This window comes from Streptopelia decaocto (assembly GCF_964273445.1).
Source record: "Streptopelia decaocto genome assembly, chromosome: 15".
Classification (NCBI taxonomy): Eukaryota; Metazoa; Chordata; class Aves; order Columbiformes; family Columbidae; genus Streptopelia; species Streptopelia decaocto.
Window position 1 is genome coordinate 9,007,613 of NC_138670.1, and position 20,276 is coordinate 9,027,888.

The 20,276-nt window shown below is 42.2% G+C and overlaps 1 protein-coding gene across 1 annotated transcript; it reads right to left on the reverse strand.

The window, feature by feature from the left end:
- Positions 1 to 1,732: 1,732 nt before the first annotated feature.
- CRKL (CRK like proto-oncogene, adaptor protein) lies at positions 1,733 to 18,536 on the reverse strand. The gene is made up of 3 exons (XM_082065855.1): positions 17,718 to 18,536; positions 14,807 to 15,269; positions 1,733 to 5,683 (listed from the first exon to the last, which is right to left on the reverse strand). The coding sequence occupies exons 1-3, from the start codon at positions 18,029 to 18,031 to the stop codon at positions 5,549 to 5,551; spliced, it is 912 nt and encodes a 303-aa protein (XP_081921981.1). The 5' UTR covers positions 18,032 to 18,536; the 3' UTR covers positions 1,733 to 5,548.
- Between the last annotated feature and the right edge of the window lie 1,740 nt (positions 18,537 to 20,276).

The window sequence follows — 20,276 nt, forward strand, 5'->3', positions numbered from 1 at the left end:
CAGTGTCAGGGTAAGAAGCCAGAGAGAGGGAGGATGAATGAGCTGTGGGTGCTGGGGGGCTGCACTGCTGGGATTCACACGAGGGCAGGCAGGGAACAGCTGCATTTTAAAATGCAGAGACAAATCCCAGTCCCTTGCAGCCCCCTCGGACCGTGTACTTGTCACTACTGGTAAATGAAATGTGCCGCGGTAAAGCAACCCAGCAACCCACTCCTGGTGCAAGTGGTAAAGGAGTCATTTCTGAACATATTGTGAGATAAGGAAACGTAGATTGTTGTGGCCTCGCTTCAATATGAAGTGGTACAGATTTACACTTGGTGACACCTGATGCATTTTGAGGTACAGATAGTTTTTCCTGTACAGAACACAGGCATTCCAAGCTTGCCCAAGCCCCCGGCTATGAAAGCACTTTGTGTCCCGCTGCTTAATAAAAGTGGCTGTAGATGCTGCAGTTCAGTGTGAGAGAACTCTGGGTGTTAGCAGCACAAAGCCCAGCCCAGGCCCCTGTCTGATGCAATTGCTGTTCCTGCTCCACCCCTGCAGCACCATTTGAATCGTACGCATCTCAGCACAGGCAGGAACAGCGCTGCTGCTGCAGCACCCGTGGCTGTAATGCAGCGTGTAGGAAGCAGACGGCTGGTATAGCAGGGGATGCTCAGTTTTGCTACTTAAATAGTAAAGGAAGAGCTACTGAAGATGTCAGAAGGAGCTGCAGTAACCTACTCGCACATCCAGCTGATAGCAGACACAACAGTTTGAAATGGGGTTATCAGGCCTGCTACACGTGCCTTCCCTGTGCTTGCTTGAGTATTTGAAATACTACGGCTTTTCTCTAAAATGTAACGTGCTAAATGTGACTATTTGATGATAAAACGCTATGCAGAGTTGGCTATCAACGTTTATTAACATAGCAGGGAAATCTGTACTCCAAAGATGACAAACACAGGCTGTGAACATACCCACAAGGAGCCCACGGAAGCAACACAAGCTGTTTAGACTTTGCCTTTGCAGCAGCTGAGTGTCCAACGTTCCTCTTCAGTTTTTCTCCTACATAAAATCATCTCAACTTTCAACTCATTGTTAGTGATTTAACTGAATGATCCTAAATATTGAAGAAACTGAAGTTCTAGTTTGTGCTATTCTTGATTTGGATTGACTGTAAAAAGGCAAAAGACAACATCCTATTCTTGACTTGCAAAAGCAGATATAAACATGATGCTGACACCTTCCAGCAGTGGCTGGAATGCCAACCACCCCGCTCTGCAATACCCGCACAGGTTGTCCCGTATTTATTTAAACAATAACAAGCTAAACTCAAACCATGTGCATGAACCGGTCATTCACACAAGCACCATCAAGGGTATCCCAGTAAACGAAGGCTGTGCTTCCTAGAGACCTGTAGAAGCCTGGGCAGAGGAGCAGTGTTAATATGGTGACAGGAAGAGCACTGAAGTGACAGGGGTGACAATCTGTGTAACCAGAGATGCATCTTTTTCAGGTGACTCTCCGGAGCGCAGCAGCAGAGTCTGAGAAGAGGCGTGAGGATGGAATAGGAGAGTATCCGTTCAGCCTGGAAACAGCGTTTTCTCTTGCTTAATCCTCCCCTGGAATCTGGAAAACTTGGATTTGCACTGTCACGCACCACAAAACAGGGCAGCATCATGACAGAGTAAGGACTTAAATGCTTTGCTGATATTGTCAAGGTTTTAAGACTAAAGACAACAAATAATACTGCAAGTTGAGGCAAGTTTTATTTAGACTGTACAAACAGGGCACTGGGAAAAAAAAACAACAAACAGTGGCTTGATGTTGGGACCAGTTCTATGAAATAAGTGGAGTAAGAAATTAAAAAGGCACTAATCTTAAGAAAAGACACTCCATGTATTCTAAGAATATAATTCATTTAATACTGTTAATCTTATAGCACAAAAAATAAAACAAGCTATAATCCCCCAAAATAAACTTTAAAAGCTTACACTTAATATTATTGCCTGAAGATCATGGTCTTTAAATTACATATTGTGTTTTAAAGTTTACACAGTGAAGACTGTCTCAAATACAAGGCCACCTTTCCCACTGCAATAACTGTATCCTTGTCCCAAATCACACTTTCATTTAGCACAAGTAAACAGAAAATGACGACTATACAAGAATGCTTGCACTGGTCCCCAAAGGCAGTCTTTTAGGCAGGTCTCACTTTCAAATGCAGGTTTTGAGGAAAATGCTTGAAAACTTGACTAGAAAACAAAGGCAGCCCACTCATTCCCCGGATGTTAATACAATAGAAAAAGTTACTTCACAGGCACATGAAATGGCACAAAGAATGCTGTTTTTCCCTTTACAAAAATAATGCTCAGGCTCTTCAGAGCCCCAACCCAAATAGGATATTCCCTTTTGTTTATTCTTTCCCAATTTGTAAACAATCATGAATTAAATTAGCGCTTATCCAGTGATGGACACTGATTAAAACAGGTTTCATTTAACCTTTCAGACTGGTCAGAGGCTTTGACGTCTATATACACGTGTACACAACAGAAGGAAGTCGAACAGCCTTTCAGGATAGTTAACTACTGTGGCACCAGGTAATTAAACCAGCTCCTAGTTCAAAAGCAAGAACAACTTTAATGGTGCATAGATTGAAGCCATCACTTGTAGGCTCTCATGCTTCATATTAAGTATTACCTTACACGCCCAAGGAACATTTACACTCAAATTTAAGAGGCTTCATAAAGCAACAGACAGCACACATGTAAGCAAGCAACAGGCGATTGAGGATCCGGAGTCCGTCAGAGAGAAACACAACTGATCAAATGCAGTCTTTGTAGGAAAATACTTGTCTCGTAGTAAAACAGCAAAGACGCACTTTGAAGCAAGGTCACGATCAGCTGGGGCTGGGCAGGATGCTACACTTAAACCATTTAACATACCTGACCCGCACCGCTGCGACTCAGAGAAACGCTGCTCATCTGTGGCCTGAAACCAGGTGCACAGAAATGTAAGAATTCCTGTCTTTGCATCAGATGCCACTGCACACAAATTTTGCATAGTTTTGAAGGTAAAATATTTTGCTTTCCTGCAGTATCAGAACATAATTAGACCTAAAACAATGCTTGTGTTCAGAGTGTGTACCTGATTCAATGAGGGGATGAGTCAAGACGTTTATTTCAGTGAAAAAAAATCCAGGTTAAAAGCCGTGTTCAAGATGTCAAACCTCACAGTATTTATTTACCATGCAAAGGAAGAATTCCACAATCAGTCTTCTGAAGAGCTGCCTGTAACTAGGTCAGGTCTGAAGTAAGATTTCTCTGCAGCAGACTGAGTTTAGTGCAGTTTCTGTATTCGAAAGATGACTTTCAGTAGTACAATTATGTAGTAAACTTACAGGTATCTAGTTGGGGCACAGAAAAAGCATGACCTACTTTAGTTGAGAGAGCTGCATAGCTTTTCCTTGCAAGACAAAATGTCAGTGCCTATTGTCAAGAATTACTCTTACAGCACCAAACACTTCAGTCAATGCTACTCTACTTCACAGTTAATTTGGTAGTAAAATGCTCTACAAGAACTTCTAGACTGTCAGCCACTTGATCAATACTACAGAAAACAGTTAATAGATGAACAGACAGACTTCTTTTAAAAAAACCCGGCATTTTGAATGTCTTGTTGCAAACACCATTTTTGCATCTCATCAGTGCCTTCCAATTAAGGATCTCATAGCACTTTCACATGAGCTAAAAACAACGTGCTTTTATTAGGATCAAGTGACACAAATCAACAAGAAAACATGCTGGGACTTAAGACAACAACTTTTATATAATTTGACATTGATAAGAACTGGTGAGATCCTGCAGGTGTCTGGCGTTTCTCATTTTGCTACAACTAACAGCCTTCCAAAGTTGAAAAATGGGGGCTGCTGTTTTCCTGTCAGCTTCCACAACAGACATTTTTCTTTAACCAGGCCGGCTGAAAAGGGAGGTTTTGTAGTTGTAGTCTTTGCAGGCGCGTATTCTGTGAATTCGGTGTTCACTTATTTTTAAAAGAGCGTTCCAGTTCACCTACAAAACACATTTAAAGAAGGTGGCACAGGATATCACTGTACCTAAGTTCTCATATCCTGTACACAGGCTAAGGACCTAACCTGTGGGGCATGAATTGTACTTATTTACCTGCAGCCATATAGTTCCCTACTGTAAGTACAATTACAGCAGTATAGCTTATGTACAGAGAAAGGAAAAGAAGCTATACTGATAATAGACACCTTTGTGGCCTCCTCCAGCCTGAGTGTTAATTTCTCACATGGGGAACCCAGGCAGCTGATTCCAATTAACCATTTTCTAGAGGATGCTGGGCGGGGGTGGGGATCTGGGGCATATATAAAGCAGAGCCAACTCAGTTAGAAGGGTAAAATAAAGATAGCATGCAGAGGACTTGGGATGCAAGCAAGGAGGGGGCAGAAATAAGATGAAAGCAGCTCTGGAGAAGAAGTACAGCAATGTGGAGACACCCTGGAAAAAAGGTACTGTGTTTGAAAACAAGCTTTCAATGAGCTGGGGCTGGCATAGCTAGGAAACTTTGGAGAGATAAGGGGGCCTGTAGAGAAATGGGTATAAAAGGTTTATGTTTAAATAAGAGGATTTATCAGTATTTACTAAGTTCTTCTGTCCCACTCCTCTCCTACCTCTCCACACCATGGCAATCTGATCCATCTGTCTACCAAGTAACAGCTCCGTGACAAGCACGTCTATACTAGTAAAACTACACTTTTAACACTGCAGAAGAGCTGTATGTAGACCAGGCCAAAGTGTTTCCCTTTAAATCTAACTTTCTACAGTTAGTGCTTGCAAAAATCAACAGAAATGCATTAAGTATGTCAAAAACAGGTTACAAGTTTCAACCCCTCCTAAGTTTCCTTATAAATAAATGCCTCAGCTTCAATACAGCTCAATCAATGGTTATTTGCATTTAACACACACTGTTTCAGGAAGGTCAACAACAAGCTTAAGAGTTAACAGAAAAGAACAGCTTCTAATACAACTGCTTAGAATACATAAGCTTCAATTATTGTCCTTTAAAGAGACCATAATTTTAAATGTACTACCTTAGGACAGGTTCTCTTAAAACTAAGTCTTCTTCAGTCCTAAAATTGCATTTTTGTTGTTGCTTTTTGTTGGACAGTAACGCACAAGTTGCATGTTTGATCTAAGATTAGGGCTCTTCCTACTGAGCAAGCCAGAAAAGGTCCATGGAAGTCTCAACATGAAAGGTTTTCTTCCCATACTTCTCTGCTATATACCAGTTCAGTCTTCTCCAGCTTAAGGCCCAACAGAGTTTTAAAAGTGAAATTAAATTCTGGATGATGTAACTATGGTATGAAGGTCAGGCAGTGACTTCAGTTGTATGTATTCCAAATGTATATTAAAAGAACCGTCGAACTGCAGCAAGCTGGAAAACGGGCAATGCTAGCAATGTGCCATTAAGTCATCATCCCACCTCAAACAATGCTAACGGTAGCCAGGAAAATGAAGCAGCAGTGTAAATTGGGCAGAGGGAATCATTCATTCTCATCAGGGTTTTGAGGGTCAAATATTTTGACATGCGTGAATGGGAAGAGCCCTTTTCGACCGTTGACTTCTCCCTCCCACTGACCGTTTATATTCATCCTTGTAACCTTCACAATATCTCCAACCTGCATAATTAAAAAAAAAGAAGTTATCAAACACGGAAATCTCACCTCCGATACTCTGAACTAAATGTACATTTACATATTCAGGCAAATTACTGAACTACACTTTTTCCTACAGGAAAGCTTACACCTTCATGCAGCCATATATTTAGCTTAGATATAATTAACATCACAAAGGCCATAGTTGCAATATCCATTCAAAAGAGCACAGTTCTCATACTGATTTTAGCATCAGATGACTTATTTCGGAGGAAATTTAGTTTTTCAAAGAGAGATTCCTTTGGCAAACAAACCATTAATTGAAGTTCTAGTTCCAATTACCGCAGTGCAAGAAGCTTAGGTAGTTCCTAAAATAATGGTACACTTCTGGAACAGGCAAAAGCACTCTCGATTTTATTGAAAGTATTAGATATACAGATTCTAGCATTATTTGTTGTTTTCACCTCTACTTCCTGTCAGTGAATTTGACACAGGAACCATGACATGTCAGACCTTTCCTACCATAATTGTGTCTCTTTCTATTCAGTAGTGGAAGATGAGAAGAGCTAAAGTATGACCAAGAAGAAACATCAGCCCAAATGATACTAAGTTATATTCTTACTGTTGTTCAATGCCTGTACTTAATTTGGATAATTTACAAAGCAAAATATCCAATATGACAAGCAGCATTTAATATCAGCTAAATAGTAATTTCTCCCTTCAACGCTTCAGAATAGCTGAACGTGTGGTCTGTTGCAGCAGCTCTCTGACTTTACACCTCCCTTCCTGTTTACTTCACTTGCTCTGTGGCAACTATAGTAAATATTAGAAAAGTGACACTAGCAGCAAATAACAAACTTCACAAAAAGTAGAACCAGCCTATGACTAATGGCCAACAGTTCATAAGTTTTCTCCCTAAACTAGGCCCAAGCTCTTCGTAGTTGAGTCTCAGCTTACCAAACCACTTCTGTGAAATCCGAAGCTTTCAATCTTCTTATTTAAGGAAAAAACGGATGTTAGTCCTGATACAGTGTGTATAACAATTTGTCTAGGTTATCTAAAGAGTATTACAATTTAGAACTGATGTAGATAGTTTAAGGACCCTGGTCGAGGGCCTCAGATTAAAACTTTTCACGTAAGACCTGTATATTTTGTGTTAAAGAATGAAACCCTGAGTTTGCAAAATAGCGTGTGTCGCTAGATGCTCATAAGCCTGTTTAAACCAGTTACCATTACTCCAATAGATATTTTTTTTAAGATCACTCAGAAGCAAGAACCCTTAGGTGAAGATTAAGATACTATAATAAACTCCTTGGCAGTGTTATATCTCTTAACAATTTTCAAACTTTGAAACTCTTTGTAGGGATTTGAGCTTTATGTTGCATGTGAGAATGAAATTAGGCATTTAAGCAAAATGTGTTGCTGCTCCCTCACTTTTTTCTCCACTGCTTGTGGGACTGACTGTGTCCTGTCTGCCCCTCTTACCCCTCCCATTTGAAACTGTCACACTTGGAACAACTGTAATTTGGTGGTTTTTAGGAGAGGAGAAAACCCTCAGAATTCCCATAAGTTCTTGGGATATAATTGAGACCATGTTACTTTCTTAAATATACATATTTTCTTATGCCATTCCTAAACTCAAACATGAAGCCAGTATATACTATTCAGTAGTTATACACTGCCCATGATGGTTGGCATATACATAGACCATTAATTTGACTGGTTTTCATCTCTTCACATACTAGTGCAGCATGCTTCAAAAATTGTGTATTTGCTAACAAGCACAATTTGTCAGACTTTTCACTGAACAGAAAGCCCACAGAAAACTTCAAATAGTAACAAGATGACCTAAACAGGAACCTAACAAATGTCTCTTTAGGAAAAGGCTGATAACATCTATAAATACTCAGTGTTACATTACTGGATTTAAATACCCTTTGAGGACAGATTCAAGTACCAAGTTTTAGACCCAAATTCAGGAAGATGCAGCCAACATAACAACAGTTAAAAATGATAAGAAACTGCATTTGCACTGCACCCTAAAACCAATCGACTCTCAAACACTTTAATCTTATTCATGAAAGAAGAAAACACAAAACATCTTTAGTACACTGGATCAAAAACACTGTCTTGCATTTTCTGAGTCTGACAATTTAATTCTGCTCATGTGCCATAGAGATGAATCCATTATTTATTTTGAAGCTCTAGAAAAAGATATCCTTCAATGTGACTCCGAAAGATTTCTAGCACATAAATAGGTTTGGGAGTCTTGCTTCAGCTAAGTAAAAAAAAATAATAAATTACAACACAAGTGTGTTCCATTGCAACAAACTACCATATAGATTAACAATGTAAAATGTTCTTCAGGCAGCTGAGTGGGCAAAGTTGCTACAAATCAGTATCTAATATTTAATACGCTATTTTTTTCAGAGAGCTTTTTAAGCCAGTCAGAAGGATTGCCTTATGATTAGGCACAGGACAGAGTCAGGAGACCTGGTTCTATTCTCATCTCTGCCACAAACTTCCTGTGTGACTCTGGACAGCTCATGGCCCTTATCTGTAAATGAGGATAATGCTTCCTTAGTCTCAGCATCTCTCAGATACGTTAATTCCCTTGTAAAGCACGCCAGCATCACTGGATGGAAGTATCAACTGCTGAAATGAGTAATACTCCTGAAATGCAGCCATTTGGTTCCACCCAAATGATAAAAATCAAAATGTATTTTAGATGGCATCCTTTCATTATGTCCCTGTTACAGCATGAATTCAAAGCCCTGGGGAAACAAGCCATGGAACGTGCCAGTCAGAAAGGTTACTTCACTCACTCTAGACTCTTCCATACCTGTCTTCCATTTGAAGCTGATTCACACACTGCAAAAGATTTCCTGCGTGCTATTTTAGTCACACAGTCAACCAATTCAACATGTTTTACAGATATTCCAACAAAGGTATGTTAACAGTTCTATAGCTGGTAGAGTTCTGTAATATAAGTTTAAGGAGAAAAAAATGCATTAAAACTCTAAATCATCATTTTACCCCACTGGGTCAATAGCTATAGAAAACATATTGCTTTTTGGAATTTATGGGGTGTTGAATCTTGGCCATTACCCTAATTAGTGTAACAACTCACCTTCCTTGGCAACACTAATATTGGTACCAAAAACTAAACAGTTGTTCAGAGCAGCTGGCTGTTCTGGAGAAGAACAAACAAGGCTCAACACTAAGAAATTACCTGACATCCCATTGTCTCCAAAAGGTGTAAAGCTGAGCTACACAAAAGAGGCAGAGTTTAGTCACACTGCAACAGGACAATGTGACACTGAAGTAGCTGGTGCTTTATGTATTGGAAGATTCAATAAACCAACAGGCTGAAAGCACAGCTTAATTGTCCTTCACTTCTGAAGCTGTGTGCCAGAAGACTAACAGCTGATGCCCAAACCTGAGAATCAGTCAGTTCAGAGGACTTTCAACCATTCTTGAGACAGGAAAGCAGGTCAAAAGGTAGCACAGAAATGCTGAAGTCCTAGATACTGTTAATCTAGCCTCATCTAGGAACAGAGCAAAACAATACAAATTTGCATGTCAAGTATAGCTAGGACAACTGCCAGAGCTGGGGTTGCAGCACTGTGGCCAAAGTGCTGCTCTTCATTAAATGATGGTAGCCTGTCTCCATCTGATGAAGCTCACTGTCATGATTATACAGAACTCAGAAAGCTCTAAGCTCCCACAGACCATCATTCTTCAGCCACACTGAATCTCAGTGTAGCACAGGATCTTGTCTAGGTTATCCATATCGCTTTCAGTTTCATCTGCAAACAGTTCTGAATGTGCATGTGTATTAAATTGTGAGAGACTGAGCACTGACATGATGAGAGCCATAAATAACTTTGACTGGAAAAGGAGGAAGTTATAAAAATTCAGATTGCACACAAAATATCCAGAGTAATTGTCTGTTGTACTTTCAAAGGTCACGTACTGAAAAGCTGGTGCACGTCAGCACAGACACAGGAATCCTGCTGCCAGTGTCACTTTCAATTCAATAGTTCTCAGAGCTAAAGCTGCCTGATCAACACTGCACACAAGTATAGGCTCAATATTTTGCTTAAAATCTATATCTTGTGGGTCAGATGTATTTTAATGTTTAACACAGCTTGGCTTAAGAAAAGCACAATGCTTGTTGTCTAGTGAAAGAAGTAGCCTCATTTCCTAATTAAGAAAGTTCAACTACTAGCACATTTTGGCCTACTTGTCTCAACTTTCCTTTGAAGAGGAAAAGTTAACTGTAACCTAATTGTAACAAGCCCAAGAGAAATATTGTAAGTCAGTTATAACTATGGTGAATGGATATTTATTTCACCAAAACATGTCAGTGACAGGTTAACTCTGTACAAGCAAACATACATGTTTGATACATCAAGAACAGATAAACTAGTTAATACTGTAATGCCGGCACAGGTCTAGAAAAAATCATAATTGGTATAAACACTTTGCTATAAAAATACAGTGAAGCTCTTGCATCAGGGAATAGTGTGGCCAGCACACAAGGGCAGTGACTGTCCCTCTGTACTGGGCACTGAGGAGGCCACACCTCAAACCTGGGGTCAGTTTGGGGCCCCTCACGACAAGAAAGCGCTTGAACTGATGGAGTGAGTTGAGAAGGGAATGGAGCTGGGGAAGGGGTTGGAGCACAAGTGTGATGGGAGCAGCTGAGGGACCTGGGGGCTTCAGCCTGGAGAACAGAAGGCTGAGGAGAGACCTTCTTGCTCTCTGCACCTGCCTGAAAGGAGGTTGGAATGAGTGGGGGTCAGTCTCTTCTCCCAAGTACCAAGCAATAGGACAAGAGGAAATGGCCTCAAGTTGCGCCAGGGGAAGCTTAGATTGGATTTTAGGAAAAATTTATTCACCAAAAGGGTTGTCGGGCATTGGAACAGGCTGCCCAGGGCAGTGTTTGAGTCACCATCCCTGGAACAGTTTAGAAGATGTGTAGATGCGGTGCTTAGGGACATGGTTTAGTGGTAGACTTGGCAATATTAGGTTAATTGTTGGACCTGATGGTCTTAAAGGTCTTTTCCCACCTAAACAATTCTATGATTCTTGTTTAAAAAAAGATCTTCAGACTCCATAACACTGTCATGTCAAGTCTGGAGATGAACTCTAAGACTACTATTACTGCCTTCAAAATGATCTATGACACTTAGTACAGTGTTTGCAATGTATTTAAATACCGTTTTTCAAATGTATGGCAGCCATAAGTCTAGTAGCTGCTGCTGGTCTCCAATTTTCTGGTTCTTTACACTTTCATTCAGTTTTATAAGTGAATTTGGAATTTGTTGTTCACGTCCTAAATCAGCCTTCAAAGAGTTGGCTAATTTTTAAGGGAATTATCCACTGTTAGTTTATCTACTGACTATGCTGGACATAATGAACTTTGTTGTATAAAAGTTAGCAATCAATCCAATCAATCAGCTACTCTGGACCCAAACAAGATGTACCAATTATCAAAAGATAAGCTCCCTTAAAGTAAAGCATGGCAGGTCTTAGTCTGCTGGGCACTGTATATACTTCACATGCTGGTTAGAGCACGCCAGTTTAAAACAAGGTTTCAGCAGCACATTATTGTTAACAGGCAGGCTACAGAGCTACAGGTTATTACATGCTGAGAAATTTTAAGCTAGACTTTGCTGCTTTGTATCACAGTAACAGTGTCAAGAATCTCTGCTCTTACAAAATTCATCACCTTATTAAAGTGCTATCCTGTATAAGCTTTGAACACAGGACTGCTCTCCTAGTTTTCCCAAAGAAAAGCACGACTGAAGAACAGCAGTACAAAACTGTAACGTATGGTTCTAGTCCAAATAAATACAGGACGCTGTATCCCTGTCCTTCATATTCCTTCCTCTAGAGCACCAGAAAAGAAGGAAATTGCTCCTTAGCTAGAAGCACACAAGTAAAGAAACAGATCTGGGTGGCTGGGGTTTTTGTTCTTGTTTTGTTTGGCTTTTTTGGTTTGCTTTTTTTGTGTGTGTGTGGTTTGGTGGTTGTTGTTGGGGTGTTCGTTGTTGGGATTTGTTTGTTTGTTTTAATGCAGTATCCATGAAAATATTTCACACATTAGTAGAAAGTTAGTTGTGATGAGAAACGGCAGACAACGCTAAATCTGCGCTGCCAATGTAACTAACTCAACTGACAACAGTATATGTAAATCTTAGAAATTCATTTAATCATCACAGGCTTTACTAATTGTTCACTGGTGCAGGGAGATGCCCAAAGTTATAGGTATACCAATTGTATGCTTTGAAATAGTAGCTATACTTAAAACTTTTATTTTAGGCTACAAACAGATTGCTATTTTTTTTATTTTAGAGAATAAAGTAGAGCATATAATGAAGTAGGACCAAGTCAACGTTTAGATGTTGGTCACGTCAATAATACCAATATGAATGCTACGTCATTTGAGGCCAGCAAAGTCCAAATTGTAGTAAATGCTACATTAACTAGTATCCTTAAAGGAACAACATTGTAGTTGCCCTTAAACCGCCACATTCTAAATACTATTTAAAAGTTAAACAATAATTTTTCAACCAAACAGATTTTGTTTCAGATTTCCAGTAGAATATTCACTTGTTTTACAAGTTACATTTTTCATATGAGAAATTAACAAAAAATAAAATTATACCTTCCTTACAAAACAAACTTCTCTTTATAGCCTATGAATCTTTCTTTTCTCAAACAAAACTGATAGTTTCTGTAAACAATAGTGTGCAACAGAAAAACTGGACTTGCAAGCAGACAGCTTGCCCCATTTTCAAGCTGAATCCAGGAGAATGACATCCCTCCACTTAAAAGGAAGTTGAGCAGATTACTACGCAATAGCTTTATTTACTCCAGATGATATTCTCTTCCTTTTAAGTACTGTCTGTATGCTGACCACACAAAGCCAAAACCAGCAAACATATTTTGTTCTCATATTGTTTTATCAGTTTAAATGAGATCACACAACCAGGCACTATATAATTGCACTAATAAGTGTTCTACCTGTCCAAGCTGAACTGTCATTTAGAGTACACCTATACTAAGGGGGAGTGCTGTCAAATACTATTATTTTCAAAGAACACCATTAACTTTCTTCACCAAAACATTCCCATAACGTGTTCTTTCTCTACCACTAGCTAGTTCAGTGCTCTTACAAAACAGAAGCTTCGAATGGTCCAGATTATTTAGTGACATGTAGAACCCCAATAAGGTTGGGCCCATCAGGGCCCAGCAGCTGTTAGACAATCTGAAGGAAGATCATTAAAAGCAGCTGGATTTTTTTTCCTTCAGAGTAGTATATGTGACAAAAAAAAATTGCTATAATAAGGTTGCTAAAGTTCCCCATGTGTGGATATGGAGAAGCTGTAATCACTGATTTTCACGAAAATGTAGATCACATCCCAGAATTCTCCTTCTGAAGCCTCTTGAAAAGGCACAGCATGGCTAAGGTGTGCTTGCAAAGAAAACAGACTACATAGGAAGACAAAATATGCCAACAATGGAAGACAGAAAAACATGAGACAATAAGTGATTAGAATTTAGTGGAAGAGAAGCATCTCCCAAACAAAATTTGAAGGTTCAAAATAATTCAAACCTACATGCTGGTCAGAGAATTAATCTTACTGGTATACTACAGTACCTAAAATGATGGCATTAACTAGGTCACAAAAGAGCAAGTCAGAAAAATCTATTTGTGAGGGCTATCCTTCCAAGCGGTTCTGCTACCCTGCAGCAAAGCAAGTTCCCTGAAGTAATTCCATGACACATCGATAACCTAACAAAATCAATTGCGTGCCTTGCTTAGTTTTCAGAAGCATGAGTAGTTTTGGCAGGAATCTTCTGTACAGTGCAGTTGGCAGTGAATTTACACTTTGCTCTATAATAACTTTCACACACTGTTCACAAATAACAAGCTGCTAGTCTTCATAAGGCTCAAGAAAAATCCAGTGATACATATTTAACTTTTAACCCTGTAAGAGTAATAACCTGTAGATGTTTTAAAAATACAGGAGGAAAAACATTTTGGGAAACTATTATGAATAACTGGAAGTCACAAATATAACCTTTCAGATTTCAGTCAAAAGCATCAGCTATAGGTAACAGCTTTAACTTGCAAAATAATTGAGCAAAGGCAACAGGAAAACTTCAGAGGTATTTTTAAAACCATTATTATTTTACTTGCTAAAATGCTGTTGCTTCCTTTGGTTATTGCCTTGCATTTGCTCCTTGAAGTATTATAGCCTGTTCACATTTTATCTTTGAGACTAGTACTTTTTCCAGGTGAGAACTGGGTTAACTAGCCTTCAGCATAATCTAAGTGTAAAAGTAACAGTCCCAGTGTTCTGGATGTAGCTTTAAAAACTTCTTCCAATCCATCATTTATGCAGGTTAAACTAGAATTGTAACAGGAATTCTTTACCATCTAAAGAATAAAGCTCTGAAGTCTTGAAGACATGCCTAATAAAAAAATGCTTTGGCAAGCACAGGAACTTATTAAAGGCTCAACACAAGTTTAGAGGCTACACTACAGCCTTTCATCGAACCCCCTCGCCTCCAATTTATGTCTTAAGGTTTCTCAAATTCCACTTTTGAAAGCCAAAATATAAGAGACTACAGTACTTCTGGACCAGATACTCAAGTGCATCTCATACTGCACTCAAGGATCAGACAGACTGTGTTAATCAGCAATCCTTACCTTTCTCTGAAGGATGCTACTGCCAGTTCTCAACCTGAAATACTGCAACAGTTAATAAAACATCTTTTTCCTTCCCCCAGATTAGGTGGAGAAGCAAAGTCATCCTCTCACTAGCACTTCCACAGCACGATGTATACACTCCACTACCATTGTAGCATATTTACACTGTTGAGTAGGCACAAAGAGAGGGTAAATACAGCTCCTGAAGTAACCTGGTCACTTTTCTCTAAGGAAGTGGTTCAGATGAAGCAATTTTTGTAGTTCTTTCTTCAGAGTGTAACCTAACTTCTTCTCAGTCCCCTAACATAGATATGCAGACTCCATATGAAGTCAACCGCACCATCTTTGCCACTGACAATTTTTAGTTTATCATTTTACAAAACAATCAAAAACCACAACACTTTACAGGAAAAACTTACCTCTAATGCCAGTGCAGTCTTGTCATAAGCACAGGGTACTCTCTTTTGGATAGCTTTGGCATAGACTGGTCCATTCTGTGTTGATGGTAGAGGATTGATCACTGCTCCAGGTGTACTGGATACCGTGGGAAGGGGACTTGCGGTTTGAGGCTGAGCATAAGCATGGGCAGGTTCCGGAATACCATAACTGTTGGAATTCCTGTTTCCGTGCTTCCCATGAGAAGATCTGACTAGCTTTTCTACATAAGGAACGGGAATCATCCCAATCCGACCATCCTTGTTTCTGGCACTCCACCACTGTTCTTCTGGCTTCTCTATAATTACCAGTATCTCGCCCTTTTTAAAGGGAAGATCCTCAGCATCGTTGCCAGGAAAGTCATAGAGAGTCCGAACATACTCCACATTTTCTTCTGCAGTGGACAAAGCAGGAGCAGATCCAGATCCCATTGGTGGACTTGGATACCTGAGTTTAAAACAGATTTGATGTTTGGATTTTTCATCAAATAAGACTATTTTCACAGCAATCTCTTTTCATCATAAATTGTAGAATTTTATTCAAAGCAGCTGTCAGAAATCTTAACGTATACAGGCCATAGCAGATACTTATTATCTAAGCTATGATAGCAAGAATGCATGTCATTAGCCTACTTTGATTCTCTTTTACTACTTGCAAAATAAGATGGAAGTCAAATCCCTATGATTTTTGCAAGATATGCCAGAATCCCTAAACAGAAAGATATATGCTTCTTTAAGACACTCTGCTGCAGCCAAAGCTGGGGGAAAGAACCCTTTATAAAGCAGTCACCGCATAAGCAAGAGCTCAGGAACATCTGCAATGATGGTCAGAGCTCACTATAGACACAAAACAAACTGTTTTGCAAGTTTAAAATGTCATCTCCAAAAGGTGAAAGTGTTGTATGGCTATGTGCCATTAACTACTTGATCCTGCCACAAAAACCACCTCTTCATACTGTACTTTATGAAATTTAAAGAATCAACAACCTTGAAAAGCACAAGCACCCGAGTGTGATGTTCCCCTGAAAATGCCAGAGAAATAAGAATTAGCAATTACACTTCTAAAGCACATACCTTCAACCTCTATCCTAAATCTAGTCCATTAACTAAAAATAAATTTAAAAAAAAAATCCGGAAATGCTCCCTCTCATCCTCCCTCTTGCAACAGGAAGTCTCTTTCAAACAGAATTTCAAACTATCAATCATGACATTGATTTTTCTAAAAGAGTTTAGAACAAAAATCATGCTAAGGAAAACCATTGAGTCAATTTCACTTGTTGCTTTATAAAAAAGCTTGTCAATTCACAGTAGGTTAGATCACATCTGTCTCTGTATGCTGAGAGAACAATATGCAACCAAAACCTTGAAAATAAGGCAGTATTAAAATGTTCATAGAACATTTCACACAAGACTCCTAACAAATACCAAGTGAGCAAATGGAATGAGCTACGTTTTCAAGTGTTTTGAGAAAGCCAAGTCAGTCATTGTCATAAAGGATTAAGTTTTTTGCATCCAGAAAGGCACAACAGTACCCAGGCTAAGGAGAACGGAGCATAAAGACTGCTTCAGTGTGGACTTTTTTCCTCCCACCTGTCCACAAGTTTAAACATGCACATAACACTGGGCAGCTTCATGTTCCCGCAATGGTGAAAGTTGTTTGGGTTTTTTTGTTTGTTTGGGTTTTTTTTTGCATCTACCCATCTCTCTAGCCATAGCACCATCGCTACCCAGAAGACTTCTCAGCCTTTGAGTTCTTGAAGCTAGTGCTTTCTGCTACATCCTTCCCATCACCTGGCAGCTTTACAGAATGACTTTCCTTGACCACTTAAGTCTTCCAACTTGACAAGCTATTGTCAGCCTTTGATAAGTTACTGATTGTTACTAAGAACTGCCCTATGCCAAGGTTAAATTGTGACTATAAACCTCAAAGTTTTTTTCCCCCCTAAGAACTTGCTAATCTGCAAAACATTGTAAGATTTTAAATGGCAGAAATCAGACGTGAACCAATTTGAATTTTCTTCTCTAATATGTCACTATTTTTCTAGCTTTTATTTCACTTCATTCTATCCAGAAAGCTCAGACATTTTGAAATAAGATACTGGGCAATTTTTAAAATTAATAAGGAGTATGTTCTAGAATTCTTGATAAGCAGCTTACTGATGCAAGTTGCAGGTATGTCCCATATTGGGAACAGGACAAAGAATGAGCTCATAGCCAATTCACATTTTCCCATCCTCCTAGAATAGCATTTCTCAGTGTCATGTATGCAGATATAGATGAACGATGTCACAACCAAACTGTGAGAAATAAATACATTTTTTGGAGGTGGAAGTGCCACTCTAGAAGTTTGGGAAATGCTGTCCTAGAATGCATTAAAGCTGACTTAACAGCGTGAAGCAGTCTAACCACACAAAGGCCTGCTCTGTCGTAATCGGTGTGGATACAGGGCCAGACAGCAACTTAAGCTCAGAGGCTGTACTTCAATCACTGAGACCACCAGTGAACCAGCTTCTCAACCATCATATGAACAGAAGGACAATACCAGAAGAATAGGTTGACACAAAGCATGACCACACCCTCTCACAAGGCAATTGTAACCAGTAGGAAAGATGCAGAGGGTACCTTTACACGTGCCTACAGGCACTGTAAGGCCAGGCCACACACGTTATATGGATGATCTGACTCAAAGAGCAACCCGTAATGGTCACTGAGATCCAGAGTGCTTAGATAGCCCACTGTTAGAAACAGCTTCAAACAAGGGCCATAAACAAATGTTTCCCTAGTACACAGAGCATGGCCTTAGAACAGTGTGAGGATCCTGGAGCTGCTAGGCTGGACTCAGGCACCCCCGCCTCGCAAAGCTGGCAGGGGGTGGGGCGGAGGGGGTGGCACTCACCTGGGCGCAGGCTCGATGAGGGTGGTGGTGTCCAGGTAGTGGATCTTGTAGAACTCCAGCAGGGCGGGCAGATGCTCGAACTCCTGGTCGCCGATCTTAAAGCGGCGGTTGGGCAAGGAGTTGATGATGTAGTGGGAAACCCGGGAGTTCTCGGACACCGAGAGCACGTAGTCTCCCGGGCAGGTGGACGAGTCCCGCACCAGGAACATGCCGTGCCGCTGCCCCTGCAGCCGCGTCTGCGCCTCCGCCCGCGACACCGGGCCCACGTACCAGCTGGAGCGGTCCGACGAATCGAAACGAGCGGCGGAGGACATGGCTCCGGGCGGGGAAGGGGAAGGGAGAGGGGGAAGGAAGGTGAAGAGCCCGAAGGCCCAGGCGGAGGAAGAGACCCGGGGAAGAGAAGGCCTGGGAGGCGGAGCGGGCTGTGGGAGAGAAGAAAGCGGCGAGCGCCCGGCCCCGCGGGGAGGAAGCTCCGGGAAAGGGGGATGCTGAGAAAGAAGCTCCGTGCCTGTGGAGATGGAGGACCGAGGGGCGGCTGGGGTGGGGCTGGCCAGACGCGGCGGTCAGGGCCCCCGAGTCTCCCTCAGCGGCGGGGTGTGCAGGGCATCCTTCCCGCCTCTCTCTCGGGCCTGCGGCTGGCGAAGAGCGGCGGCGGTTGACAAAGACAGGCGACCCGGCAAAGGGGCGAGGGCAGCCTGCTACGGTGCCTCAGCGTCGGAGCCAGTCGCGGGGGAGGCAGAGGCGCCGGGCTCCCGCTTTCTCCTGCCGGTTCCCTCCCCTCTCAGAGCCGAGCACCAAAATGGCGGCGGCGCCCGGCGGTGGGAGTTCTCCCGAGACACCGCCCCGCGCACGCGCGCTGGGCTCCCGCCGGCGGGCGGGGTGGGGGTGACCCGGGCCGTGCCCGCCTCAGCGACCGGGCGGCTGCGCCGAGGGAGGCGGCGGGCTGGGGCCGATTCTGTGGCTGGGTGTTCCGTCCTCGCGTCCTTCCCCGGCCCCTCCGGGCTCGAGTCACCCAGACCTGCCCCAGCGCGCGGGGTGACCCCGGTTGTGGCGCGGATGAACTTGTTGAGTTAGCGGGGTGCGACACCCCCGCGCCTGCCGCCGCCCCTCCGAGAGCGGAGCTGTGTCCCCACACACCGCCTGCCTGGCGTGCTGCAGGGACGCCACATTTACCACAGGTCGCGGCCAAAAAACCCTGCCTGGTTTTCGGGCTGAGGGCGCCTGAGGGGAAGCCGCCAAGGTACCCCCTCCATCTTCTCCCCACCCGTCTCTCAGCCCGTCCTGTCCGCCCCGTGCCGCTTTGCCCCGGCTCCCCAGGCACATCCCGCTGCCCCCGGGGTCCCGCCGGCCCGACCTCGGGCCTCCCTCCCGCTCCACGCCTCCAGGCAGCCTGACCGCGGGCGGTTTGGAGACCGAGAGCACCTTCCCCGGGGTTTTATTGTTTGATTAGTTGATCACATTTTTTTTTTAAGGAACAAAATGGACCGCTGCAATAACCTCTGATCTCAAAACAACCTCCTAGGCACCCAACGAGACAGTTTCCTGTGTTCCTATGGCCTTGTTCCCAGATACCGGGGTCAAAGCCCCGTCTGCCTCAGGGTGCAGGCGTGAGGAAAGATGGTGTTGCAGCCGCTGAAGAGGAAGGAAACCCCGGAAAGGACTCAGCAGCCTCCCGGGCAGCGCCTGGGCGAGCGCCTGGTGCGTGGTGCAGCGTGAGCTGTTTGAATTTTAGAGGGAGGTTGGCGCGGTGACCTCAGGCCGGGCCTTGGCGCTCCCAGGCGCGTGTGGAAGGGCTGGCGGTGGCCGTCGGTCTGTCCAGCTGCAACAGGAGAGGGCATGAAAAAGTAACTGCGCTAATTCCCCAGGTGTGCTAGAAACCTTTGCAAATAGTGTGATTTTAGCACAGTCTTGTGACTTTGTTTAATTTGTGCTTTTGATTTTGTTGGGGTTTTTTTGTTTGTTTTGCTTTGGGGCTGGCAATGTGAAATGAAGCAGCACTTGAAAGTAAAAAACCCACCCATTTCAAGTGGATAAATAGATTTAAGATGACTGTCTTGAAGTGCCTGCCTGGACTGTTGTGGGGTCTTATTCCAGCTTTGCTTTCTTTCATGCTCTGCCTTTTCCGAAAGCTCAGTCACAACACGGTCATTTTTTTCTCTTTGTTTTTCTTCCTACATTGGCAACTAGTGTCAACTGGGTGTTTGCATTGGGACATAGGGGCTGTGTCTCCATAGACATTTAGCAGAGTTCAAATAATCTAAAATGGAAGACACATCCAGTGTCATTCTTATATTTTACACAGTATCATCCTGGAAAGTCTCAACATCACTAACATGAAATGATCTTAAAGTAGGCTCGGAGTACAGGTATCACTTCACCAGCCGCTGAAATACAGCCGTCTCCTGGGTGGAAAACAACAACTGTTTAGTCATGTACAGCAATACTAGCAGAATAGCAGACCCAGAGATGAATAATACCATCTGAAAATTCACGTCTATGCAAAAATAGTTCATCCATTGTTAGGGAAGCCTATTTAGTAGCTATAGCTTTGATCAATTT

What these genes read in the sequence shown, in the direction of transcription:
- CRKL (XM_082065855.1), bottom strand. Translation starts at nt 18,031, where the DNA reads ATGTCCTCCGCCGCTCGTTTCGATTCGTCGGACCGCTCCAGCTGGTAC. An exon ending in CTCATCGAGCCTGCGCCCAG is followed by an intron (nt 15,270 to 17,717) that starts GTGAGTGCCACC and finishes TTTTAAACTCAG; the next exon opens with GTATCCAAGTCCACCAATGG. An exon ending in AGACTGCACTGGCATTAGAG is followed by an intron (nt 5,684 to 14,806) that starts GTAAGTTTTTCC and finishes TTAATTATGCAG; the next exon opens with GTTGGAGATATTGTGAAGGT.